We start from the raw sequence: 13178 nt of genomic DNA on the forward strand, positions 1-13178 counted from the left end.
TAGTTTATTAGAAATACAGTCCCCAGCCCAGACCAACTGTTAGAATATGAGTTTGACAAAATCCCCAGGGGATCCTTATTGACATTAAAGTTTGACATGCATTGCCCTAAATGACAGGCTTTCTCATTTGGGGAAGAGCAGAGTTTGATGATGGCTTAACCAAAGTATTAATAAATCTAAACATAATGTGCTAATAGGAGAGGGTTGATTGGAACATTGGCAAATGGAAGTGGGGCAGAGTTTGAAAATTTATCTGACACTGCTGAGGAGTGAGAGGGTCAACTTGGGGACCCCAGCAAGAGTCACTAGGGAGCTGAGACTTCATGTAGATTACCAAGTGCTCGCCCGGCTCTCCAGGGTATGAGTAAGCTGTCCCTGTAGCTTCTCCACTGCCCTTTCTTTGGCTCTGTCTTCCCAGGTACCTCTTGACTATTCTTTGGTTTTCCTTCTAGCTTTCCTTCAGAAAGAAATGGCCCTTGTCATGTGTCTAAGAGAGATCTAGTCTTCTGGGGAGTTCTGTACTTATTAAAATATAAATAATTGCCATCTCTTCATGCATGAGTATGCAGTCTGTGGATTTATTTCTAATAACTAATATTACATCAGCATCATTGTGAATTTGTAAATCTGGCATGCTTTTGGTTTATAAATGTCCATGTAACAGAGACTGATAAGTTTTAAGGGATTGCTAATAAAATTACCAATAAAATTCTAGAGGGTTAAAACCACCTAGAGATGCTGTTCCCTGGAGGACCTGTCTGGGTGGCCAGGAACCTCCTTAGGGGAATGTAGATGTCTCTCTTGGCAACCACATTAACTTTTGTAATTGATTTTTTTTAATTGAAATAAAAAAGGCTACCAAATGGGAAGGAAAGTATCCTAGAGTTTTGTTATTCAAGGAATCCTAACTTATTTGGCCCATTGTAGCCCAAAGAGTACTTCTCAATTATTGATTTTTCCTTTCTTCAGTGTTAGTTTTTGAAAGTATTTTAGGAACATTGAACTTGGTGTTTCTGTGACACCTCAGAAGTTAACGTGGCTCAATGTTTTCCTTTTAGAATGAGATCTTTTTTTCTAACATTTTACATGGTGTCCTCAGAGAAGATCATGCCCTGGTATCTAGAGCCGTCTCCATGAAGGTGGAAAATTTCACAGAAACCAATGAAATAAATGAGCTCTTTGACCTATTTACTTACAACAAGGTAAAATCAGTTACACATTTACATTTGTTCTGCACTCTTGCAGAAAGCTACATAAAATGGATTCTAAGGGTCCTAGACTAATGTACTACTACACAACTTTGGTACAAAAACCTTAATATTATTCAGTAGATGGATTTCAGAAAATGTGGTTAGATCAATTCTTATCTAGTAAAGATTAATCAACTACGATAGGTGCTCAGTATCATCTACCTTTATTAATAGAGACTTAGCTTGCTACTTTTAAGGTGAACCCATCTGCTTGGTGGAAATTTGTTCTTGTATCGACTGAAAGAAGAACACACAACGTAAAAGTTGTGAGTTAAGTTTTATTCAGGAATCTTACTGAGGACTATAGCCCAGGAGACAGCCTCTCAGAGTGCTCTGAGAAACTACTCCAAAGAGGTAAGGGAGGGGCCAGGGTATATCTGAACTTTTTTGCTGGGAAAAACATGCAGTCAAGCATAAAAAGATTACTGCTAGTCACAAGGGACAGACATCTCAAGTTAACAATTTTAGTGCTTTTCTGTACATGGAAAAATGTAAGACTCTGGGGTCATTGAAATTTTTCCTTACACATGCATCTTAACTATCTAGAGGCCAGTATATTCAAAGCACAGAATGCTTCCTGTTTTTCTCCATCCTGAATTCCCCCCAGGGTGCCCTCTCAGTGGGCATCTGCAGTGGCTAATGGCTGATCCTTGTAGAACTGGAATGGCAGGCAACATTTTTTTCTTTACACTTGCCGTATGAATATCTCAGTTTAAAAACTATTCTGGGCCCTGAACTCTTTATATGTAGGACATTTTCTCATCTTTTACCTATTAATTAGTGACAATCTCCTATTTTATTAGCACATTTGGGGATAACCCAGACATTCAACTAAAGTGCGCAATGCAAAAAGGAGCACAGCCCAGAATCTTGCTTATCAGAATGGAATGCGTCAATATTTAGATACCGAAATTTGTTTAAATAATGGACAGCTTTTTATGTCTTAGGGAGCGTCTCTGGCCCGGATGCTTTCTAGTTTCTTGAATGAGAAAATATTTATCAGCGCACTTAAGGTGAGTTTACAAAATTGTTTTTACCTGGAAAATAGTAAATATAAATTGCTTTGGCATGTTATTTATCTTAACCTTAACTTTTCTATTTTAACAGTCATATTTGGAGACATTTTCTTACTCAAATGCTGAGCAAGATGATCTATGGAGGCACTTTCAAATGGTAATTCTCTCATTTCCTGCCATGTTTTTGCTGAGTTGTTTTGTAAGATCGGGAGGCCATATGTGTATGGTGATGCCACAGGAAAACCATCTTTCCTTGTTTGTGACACTCCTTTAAGTCAGGGGTTGCTTCTTTAGTCTTCACCACTATATTCCCAATGCCCAGAAGAGAGCCTGCATATGTTAGATCCATTAAAAATGTGTTCAGTGAATGAATGAATGAGTGAATGAATGAACTAAGGAACCATTCATATATAGAGAGTTGAACAGAATTAAATTTGGTCCAGAATATCACCCACTGGGAATTATTGTACTATATAAATGAGGAAGAGAATAGCTATGTAGTTTCTTTTAGGAGATTGCTACCTCAAAAGATTTTGATGATAAATATCTGCTTTTGTGATGATTTTTTTAAAACAGGCCATAGATGACCAGAGTAAAATTCTTTTGCCAGCAACAGTAAAAAGCATCATGGACAGTTGGACACACCAGAGTGGTTTTCCAGTTATCACCTTAAATGTATCTACTGGCGTCATGAAACAGGAGCCATTTTATCTTGGAAAGGTTAAAAATCAGACCCTTCTAACCCACAGGTAGGTAGATTTACTCCTCTGTCTTCACCTTCCCTGGGATTGAACTCTGATCAAATGGAAACCAGCCTGTGGGTGAGGCAGCATAACCCCTGCTGGATACACACCTTTCCATGAGGTGATTCTGGGATGGTGACTGAGTGCTCCATGCAGGATGTCGCTGGCGTGCTAGGATGGGGCAGAGCCCCTCATGTGCTGAGCAAGGCCAGAGACCTTCATTTAGGGATTCAAGCAGTGCCCCTCCCCTGGGATATAGGGCCACACCCATGACCAAAGCTTTGGGTGTTATGCATTCTCTTCTGTCCTTTAGACAGAAGTCATGAATTAGTCGGAATTCTGTGTGAAAGGCAATAAAATAGAGCCTGAAATGCCTCCTGTCAGTTAAGAAGAAAGGGGATCCTGTTGCAATGTTGTCTTCCCTTCCCTAGAAACGGAACTGAATGGTGACTGTATCCTTGAGGAATAATTCTGTGCATGTCTGCCCATGCACTTATCTGTGCTTCTGTAGCCATACCTAAAATGTTAGAATTATAGATCCCAAATTCAAACCTTAGGTAAGTCTTATTCAAAATCTCTGAGTTTCAGTTGCCTTATCTATAAAGTAAATGTAATAACATATATCCCAGGGGATTGTTGTAGAAGTGAAATGGAATAATAAATATAAAGTGGCTTAACATTCATCACTTTCTCCTTCCCTTTCCTCCTCTTTCTTGTTAGATAATTTTCAACTTTTTTAAAAAAATACATTTATTTATTTATTTTTGGCTGTGTTGGGTCTTTGTTGCTGCACGTGGGCTTTCTCTAGTTTTGGTGAGAGGGGGCTACTCTTTGTTGCAGTATGCGGGCTTCTCATTGATGTGGCTTCTCTTGTTGCAGAGCTCAGGCTCTAGGCTCGTGGGCTTCAGTAGTTGTGGCATGTGGGCTCCGTAGCTGTGGCTCACAGGCTCTAGAGCGCAGGCTGAGTAGTTGTGGCGCACGGCTTAGTTGTTCCACGGCATGGGGGATCTTCCTGGACCAGGGCTCAAACCTGTGTCCCCTGCGTTGGCAGGTGGATTCTTAACCACTGCGCCACCAGGGAAGCCCTTCCACCTGTTTTTGATAAAAGTTTTGATCCTCAGATCTCATTATATTAAGTATCTGCACAAATGAGTAATTAATTTTCATATATCACCACCAAAATTTTCAAGTTGTCCTACTCTTTCTTTAAAACCCCAGGGGAGGGAACAGGAGACCTGCAATCCCCTTCTCCCTGTGATATTTCATGACTTGTGAGAAGAGGTGGCCTTAGCTATCACATAAGCAGAGACCCTCAGTTCAAAGTCTGAGAAACCAGACTTGTGAGCGTTTGAGCAAGATTGGAAATATTGCCCAAATTCCAAGTAGTGTGTCTCTTCAGATGACTAATGTCCTCCCTGTGGTCAGCGACTTCAACCATGTCATGTCCATCAATGTGGGAAGAATGCCAGCATTCAGTTAATATGAGTAATCTGGCTTATTTTTGTTGAACACTTTTCAGACAAGGAGAAAACTTGAGGTGGAGAAGCATTTTGAAATGTTTGTCAAGCATTTTCTTCTTAACTGATTATTCAACTCTCTTGGCACAGATAGCTTTGGGTCTGTCTGTAGCATTTGAATGACCCCTGAGTAAGGCCAGGTGGCTGTAATTTAATATAAACAGGCCTTGAAAATTTCAAATACAGGAGAGTCTTAGTAGCTACCTTAAGTTATAAAAAGAAGCAAATCTATAAGACACAACAAGAGAGTAAACAAATAGCCAAAGCAAAACTGACTTGTGAAACAACAGTGAATAATTCTAAGAGCAAAATCCTGCATATCCACAGGGAATGACCAAAGAATTTGAGTTCTGTTATTTTATCATCTTATTTAATATTGGCTCAGAGCTGATATTCTTATGTGTGAACATTAACTGAATTTTTAATTTTTTTCCAAAAAGTGACACGTGGATTGTACCTATTCTTTGGATAAAAAATGGAACTACACAGTCTTTAGTCTGGCTAGATAAAAGCAGCAGTAAGTAACAAATTTTTAAAAATATCTTCACATATATATGCAAATATATATACGTGTATGTATATATATGTGTGTGTAAACATATATATATATATATAAAGGCAGAGACTAAAATGTTGAAATGTCTATCTTTTGAAAAGCTATCTTGTTTAAAACTAAAATATTGTATCATTCTTGTTGAACATAGAGCTTTAAAGAAAAGTTTCTAATCAAAAGCCATTATATGTGAAAAAATATAATTATGTGGTAAGATCAATACATATTTTACAATATCTTTACTTTTTGTTTTATTGGACTTATTGTTTAGAATTAAGAGGGTGTAGTACAGACATGTAGTAAAATATTTTTAAAATGTACCATTTCAAACTTTTCACCTGTTTCTTTGTAGAAGTATTCCCTGAAATGCAGGTTTCAGATTCTGATCATGACTGGGTGATTTTAAATTTGAATATGACTGGATATTATAGAGTTAACTATGATAAATTTGGTTGGAAGAAATTAAATCAACAGCTTGAAAAAGATCCTAAGGTAAGGTTATTTGTTTTACACCTTTTATTAAATATCATTAATATTGCACTCTCTAGCCTTTAGAGGTTGAGCTTTCATTAACCTGTCTGGTGGGAAACTGACCCCTGTTGCCAACCCTCACCCCAAGGCATACTGGATTTTTTTTTCTTATTCTTAGAAGGGAGAGGTTTTGGTTGAATGCATCGTGTTTTTGAACATTAATCTCACTTTTCCACAATAATTTTACCTTTCTAGGTAAAAAAATCAGAAGAATTTCCTATTAACCATTAACTTTGTGATCTTAGGCAAGTTAAATGTTCTGCTTCAATTTCTTCACTTTAAAATGGGAATAATATCATATCTTTCTTATTCCTTACGAGGATTAGAGATGATGTAAGTAAACATATACTTAAAATTTCAAAGCCCATAATAGGTGCCAGTACGTATATGCTAGAAAATGTTAATTTTCTAAAAACTGTATTTTCACCCTCCCTCAAAGGAGAGAATTTAATTCACAAGGTATCAGTAATAATCCAATATTGCTTTAAGTTGTAAAACAACTGTAAATTATTATGCAATATAGAAATATTAAAACATTGGCTAGCTCTTATCAGTCAGATTTTAATTGGTTGAATTAAACCAAATCTCCATTGGTGGAGATGGATGCTGGCTTAGAGGTCTATAGAGTTGGCTCTGCTGTGAAATCTTGGGCTGTTCATTTAGTCTCTATTCATAAAACTAGAGAGTTGAACTAAAAGATATCTTAGGTGTCTCTCTCTTCGAAAGTTCTGTGAGTCACACAGCAGCCTCTCTGGCAGGAGAGGCAGTGCACAGCATACTGGTCCAGAGCTCGGGTTCTGGGTGAGGTAGACTTGTGTTCATATTTTTGTTCATCATTTACCAGATGTGTGACCTTGGGCCTCTTGTTTGCCCAGTGATGTCTTGGGTTCCTTATCAGTATAATAATGGGTGTAATAGACCTTAAAGGGTTGTCATGAAGATTAAATAAGGTGATGTGTGTATTATGTTTAACAGAGGCCTGATACAATTTGGGCATTCAGAACATGATCAGTAATTTAAAAAAATTATCATTGGTCTTTTGAATAAAGGTACAAAAAACAGTTATAATAATACTTTATTAAAAAATCTTTTTCAGAGTAGCTAAATTCTTTTTAATTTCTAAGGGCAGTCTTAGCCATGGAAGCACTAGGTCATGCCATTATAGCTATGATTTCTTGAAACCCGTGTAGATTTACTTATTGAAAAACTGGGGTCAATTATTCCTACAACATAATTGCTGAGCAAATAAAACATTTCTATTATTAATATTAATCTAGAAAATGTAAGTGTTATTATTACTGCCAGAAAAGATATGCGACTACAACAAAGGAGAGAATTAAGCTTGGCTTGTTCAGATGCTTAAAGGGATGTTGTGAAGATATATTTTCTGGAACCACATATATGAACATACTGGGGGGGTATTGAAGGACTGCTGTAGGAAACTTTGGGCACCCTTAGGACACAAGCTGAGACAGAGACCTGTGGCCTAACAACGCCAGGGAGCTCAAACCGAAGCCTGAGGAGTTAGGTTGGCAGTTGACTCCTGCCTTTTCATGATTCAAAGGGCTCTGTTGGTGGTATTGTGTCAAATTAGTAAACTCTTGAGAAGAGAGATACCATTGAAAAAGAGTACCTCACTATTGCCAAAATAGTGCTAAATAATATTCTTTAAGGCTTCCTATGCCAAAAAGTCCCCTGACAACAATTTGGACATTGTGATACAATTTAATGTATACTTTCTGTTTTGGAGAGGCCCTTTAAACTTGGCTTCCTATTTTATTTTTTAACATGCTGTTTCTCACAGAGTATTTTGGCAAAACTCTCAGCCATATTTAAGCCTTATGATTGATGTCCAGAGGGATCACTTATCAGAAGCAGATGTATAATGAATAAATTATGGGGACTATCCTTAGAAATGATCATTTCTCTGTACATAATTCACATGAAAGTGCTTTGTAAGCAGCAATGATCTTTAAATGTTGTTATTATTTTGAACATGATTTTTTCACTAACAATGTTCTCATCTTTTCCTGAACATTTTTGGATCTCCTTTGCAGGCTATTCCTGTTATTCACAGACTTCAGTTGGTTGATGATGCCTTTTCCTTGTCTAAGTGAGTATATTTTCTTCTTTCATCATTTTAGCGTGTACCTTGAGAAATTTATAAAAATAATAACCTCATCACTATGAACTTGGTTCTTTAGTATACACAGGCCCTAACTTATTAAGATTAGGATCAAATTCTGTGGTTATTGTGGAATTTATGATATAAAAGTTGCTAGAATATGCAACAACATGGATGAACGTTGAGGACATTAAGCTACGTGAAATAAGCCAGTCACAGAAAGACAAATACTGTATGTTTCCATTTACATGAGGTACTTAGAATCAGAGAGACAGAAAGACTGGTGGTTGCCAAGGGCTGGTGCAGGAGGGTGGGAGGGGGGAATGGGGAGATATTGTTTAATGGGTATAGAGTTTCAGTTTCACAAGATGAAAAGAATTATGGAGATGGATAGTGATGATGGTTGCACAACATCATGAATGTATTTTTAAAAAATTTTTATTGGTGTACAGTTGATTTACAAGGTTGTGTTAGTTTCTGCTGTACAGCAAAGTGCATCAGTTATACGTATGAATGTATTTAATACTAGCGAACCATACACTTTAAAACGGTTAAGAAGACAAATGTTATGTGTATTTTGCAACAATAAAAAAATTAGAAAAAAAGGCAATTCAAAAAAGTCATGGGCTTCCCTGGTGGCGCAGTGGTTGAGAGTCTGCCTGCTAGTGCAGGGGACGCGGGTTCGAGCCCTGGTTTGGGAAGATCCCACATGCCGCGGAGCAGCTGGGCCTGTGAGCCACAGCTACTGAGCCTGCGCGTCTGGAGCCTGTGCCCCGCAACGGGAGGGGCCGCGATAGTGAAAGGCCCGCGCACCGCGATGAAGAGCGGTCCCCGCACCGCGATGAAGAGTGGCCCCCGCTTGCCGCAACTGGAGAAAGCCCTCGCACGAACCGAAGACCCAACACAGTCAAAAATAAAATAAAATAAATTAAAAAAAAAAAGTCATTATCAGGATAAGAGCAATAACATCCACTACTATTAGAAATGAAAGCCACAGAAAACAATGTTTTTTACAACAATTTGACAAGAAGGAATATGTTCTTTCTCAAGTCAAAACTTGGTAGTTAATTATATGAAAATCGTATATTTTCAATCAAATTAGCTTTGGTATAATAAGGTTTAAACTGATTATGGAGAAATTTTGAAAGACTCTTAAAGGAGCAGCAAAGAAAATTCAATGTTTTAAAAGGAAGCCCTGAGGGGAAGAGGATGGGGGGGATAGATTGGGAGTTTGGGATTGACATGTACATACTGCTGTATTTAAAATGAAACACCTGGGACTTCCCTGGTGATGCAGTGGTTGAGAATCCGCCTGCCAATGCAGGGGACACGGGTTCGATCCTGGGCCGGGAAGATCCCACATGCCGCGGAGCAACTAAGCCCGTGCGCCACAGCTGCTGAGCCTGCGCTCTAGAGCCCTCGAGCCACAACTACTGAGCCCATGTGCCACAATTACTGATCCCGCACACCTAGAGCCTGTGCTCCGCAACAAGAGAAGCCACCGCAATGAGAAGCCCGCACAACACAAGGAAGAGTAGCCCCCACTCGCCACAACTAGAGAAAGCCTGCGCGCAGCAATGAAGACCCAACACAGCCAAAAATAAAATAAATAAATTTGTAAAAATAAATAAATAAAATAAAATGCCTTTCCATGAGAAGAAAAAAAAAAGGAAGCCCTTGAAGGAAAACCTTTAGAAGGATGCAGTAGAGATGATGTAAATAGAAAAAAGTAATAGTGTTTAAATATTTATAGGATTACTGCAAAATGTATAAGAATCATTATTTTTAAAATCTCAATCAAGAGTAAAAGCTTAGGTAAAATACAAGTGATTCAGACTTGCATTTGTAAAGACTGTTAAATGTTAAAATGGATAAATTTAGGAAGATTGTAGAAGATGTGATCATATTTTTCTAAGATACTGGAAGTTAAGGAAATAAAGTAATTGATGTATCCAAAAAAAAAAAAAGTTTCTGGAAATAAATAGACTATCAATTAAGATTTTGAAGTGATTTTTGTTACCCAAAAATGATGACTGTAGGTATAATTTTAATGAGCCTGAATTTTAGTGTAATACAGAATTATTGATTTCATTTATATTGGATTTACTCAATATAAGATCTGCTGATAAGTTTCTAACCAGGAAAATGAATGTATGTTCAGAACTTAAATTCCAGACAGTAAAATTAAGGAGTACACATAATAAATGATGCAGTGTGTTCTCTCTTTCTTTGGCCTGTTGTATTTCTTGAATGAAGGTCTGCATGTTTTATCCCTCGTTTTTTTACTACTTTTCCCCATGTGATGTACAGCACATTTCCCCGCCCACTACTTTGCTGAAACATTTCTCTAAGATTATCATGACTTTATACTGTTAACCACATCCTCCTGCAAACTTCTCTTTTGACTTCCTGGGGCTCCAATATGCAAACCTAGCTTTCCTCCAGCATCTGACTTCTCTTTTTCCTGCTGCCGTGAGCATCCTTAAGACCAATCATGATTATGTTACTTTCTTCTATCTTTCCTCTGGATAATTCATGCCTTCTGATGGTTTCAGTGATCATTTTATTATGTACATGTACAGTGCCTAGCAGATATATGGTACGCAATAAATGTTTATGAAAGGATATGTTGATGACTTCTAAATCTAGATGTCTATTTGTCTCCTCCTGTCTTCTGTTTATCCTGTGGTCATTTAAATTCAGTACCTTAAACATTGAACTTTATTTCTGTCTCTAAATTGCTCCTGCTATCAATTTCTCTCTGTCTGTCGAAGCTACTACTACTTTTCCCATCCCCACACTTGAAACATCAGAGATATCGTTGACTGCTCTCTCTCTCTCCATCTCCCATCAAGTCATCATGTCTTATCTATTCATTCTGGGGTTCTGGGGAATGTCTTTTGGATTCTCACCTCACTTACCACCTTCACTGCTTCCATGCTAAGCCAAGCTTTCATCACCCTTTGCCTAGCCTATTGCATTAGCTTCCAGCCTTTAGTCCTTTAGAATTCTATTTATATTAGAATTCCATTCTGTTTTCTGCAGCACAGTTGCAACAAAATTTTAAGGCATTGATTTCATGATGTTACCCCGGTTGTTTAAACACCTTCCCACCACATGTAAACTCTTCATCCTGATACTCAAGGCTCTCCACACTTTTGATTCACCTTACCTATTAACCCCCATCTCTCACTACACATAAAAGAAAGTCCCTGCCTCGGTTAACTTGGTCTGCCCATCACACTAATTCCCACTTTATCTTCTTGCCCATCACACTAATTCCCACTTTAAACTGCCTTCCTCTATCTCTCTACTTATTCCAATCCTACCCTTCCTTCACTGCTTTTCTCAAGTTCCTTCTCCAGAAGGCCTCCCTGCCTCTCGCATCACACGCATATATTTTTCTTCTTTGCTACTTTATTGTATTCGTTGCCTCTGCTAGGGCCTTTTATTAACACCTTCTTATGTGCAAGTCTCAGCTCTTCACTAAGTAATAAGCTCCTCGCTGGTAAGCAAGAGGAGTGTCCTATTTGTATTCACTTGTTTTGTGTTCCTACTAGTATCTGGCAGAGCATTAGATAGAGAATGACTTTTAATTAATACTTGTTGAATGGAAATTATAGTCTCTTAAGAATGTATACTAAATGCACAAATATTCTAGTGCCTGACAATCAGCCCAACACTTGGCCTGGATTTTCTACAACCTCCAAGAATTTGGGCACTTGAACCTAACAAACTGAAATTGAGGGTCTGTCCACATTGCTTGGGTTCCACTTCATCAATGAGATGGGACTTATACCCTCTAGCTTCTTGATTTCATATACCTTATTGAAGTCAGGCACTGAGGCATGGAACAAATATGAGTTTTTGAGTCTGTGGTTTTTTTTTAAACCAAACAGAAACAGTTATATAGAGATTGAAACAGCACTTGATTTAACCAAGTACCTTGCTGAAGAAGATGAAATCATAGTGTGGCATGCAGTTTTGGTGAACCTAGTGACCAGGGATCTTGTTTCTGATGTGAACAACCATGATATATATCCACTATTAAAGGTAATTTCATTCTTTGTTAGATGGGTTTTTTTTTTTAATTTCTGTCTTCCTCCTTCCATATTTTAGATAGTGTCTGTGAAAGCAGTCTTTCCCAAAATGATAGTCTATTTGTTCTGTATATATTCATTTTCTTAGGAATGGTTGTTTACTCTTAGAAGAAAATACCTTAGTCATAGACCTGGTCTAGGAGATGAGTATGAGAGAAGTTTGGCCAGTTTCTTAATTCCTGGTGAGGTATAAGTGTGTCTTAAGAAACCAGAAGTGGATGGAAATGGTATGCCTTTTTTTTTTCTTATAAAAAAAAGGATAGTATCTATTAACAACTGTTTCCCTAAAAGATTGTTAGTCAAACAGAGTGATTTTTCACAATTCTATATCCATGATTTATATACTCTGATTTATAGGGCCGGCACTTAAAACCAGAGAGTTATATGCCAAAAAAGTAAACATTTTGAAGCTGCTTTTGATATTGGGAAGAGAGATGGGGAAATTAGAGTTAATGAATGAAGAAATAACCATGCCATCTTGTCCTTATAAAAGGGGAAAATAACATCTATAAAAGGGGAAATTTCTGTTATTACATCTTTAACAGTGATCATAAGAAAGATGGCACAGGTAAAACCAAAGCCAAAGTTTGGGAGCAGCCCCTTGGAGAGTTAAGGGCCACAGACAAAACAGCAAGTGTGTTCGGTGATGATTCCAAGTGAGATTCTGGGACAGTCTGAAGGCGAGATCACAAGCACTTCGGGGTTCCAGACTTTCTTTTATCTAGTGTACAAAGTGCTGATGGGAACGTACTTGAATGTGGCATGGCGACCAATAGGAGAAGGCACTTGTTGGTGGGATCGAGGTGGCTCACTGATAACATCTGATCACTGGTTTTGAGTAAAGAAGTAAAAGCTAATGTTTGTTTTTAAAAATTTCAATGAATAACATTAATTTATTCTGAGGGATGTATTGGTAAGTGTATGACTATTGTAATCTTATTATTTACCAGCCGATAGCTCAATTGAAGAAATTTTATTTTGGAGTCAGAGCTTAAATTAGTCCAAGGCATAAATCAGTATTCCTTGGTTTTTTAGAGATATATATACTAAGCATGGAAGTTTCAAGGTAGAAAGTTTGTCTTATATTTCTCCATTTTTTCTCTATTTTAAAGACAACTGGAAATGTTTGGGTGATAGTAAATGATAAGAATGGTTAATATTTATTGAGTTCCTACTATATGCCAAGCAGTGTGCTGACACACATCATATTGTTTACATATTGCTTATGTTTGAGGAAACTGAATCTATAGAGGTTTAAAAAGTTATATATTTAGTGACAAATAAAGATTATTTCTGAAGAAATATCTGTCACCTCTCTGTTAATGTCTTTTCAGACAAAGAGA

The 13178-nt window shown here is 37.5% G+C and overlaps 1 protein-coding gene across 1 annotated transcript in view; it reads left to right on the forward strand.

Moving 5' to 3' along the window:
• Positions 1-13178, forward strand: part of LVRN (laeverin) — a 79388-nt gene that overhangs the window by 52549 nt on the left and 13661 nt on the right. The window contains exons 7-14 of the mRNA XM_036845484.1: positions 1059-1202; positions 2198-2263; positions 2358-2423; positions 2843-3015; positions 4967-5043; positions 5432-5571; positions 7668-7723; positions 11635-11788. Coding sequence (XP_036701379.1) covers positions 1059-1202; positions 2198-2263; positions 2358-2423; positions 2843-3015; positions 4967-5043; positions 5432-5571; positions 7668-7723; positions 11635-11788 — 876 coding nt within the window. The remainder of the gene's footprint in view (positions 1-1058; positions 1203-2197; positions 2264-2357; positions 2424-2842; positions 3016-4966; positions 5044-5431; positions 5572-7667; positions 7724-11634; positions 11789-13178) is intronic.

The sequence above is a fragment of the Balaenoptera musculus genome, chromosome 3, assembly GCF_009873245.2.
Source record: "Balaenoptera musculus isolate JJ_BM4_2016_0621 chromosome 3, mBalMus1.pri.v3, whole genome shotgun sequence".
Classification (NCBI taxonomy): Eukaryota; Metazoa; Chordata; class Mammalia; order Artiodactyla; family Balaenopteridae; genus Balaenoptera; species Balaenoptera musculus.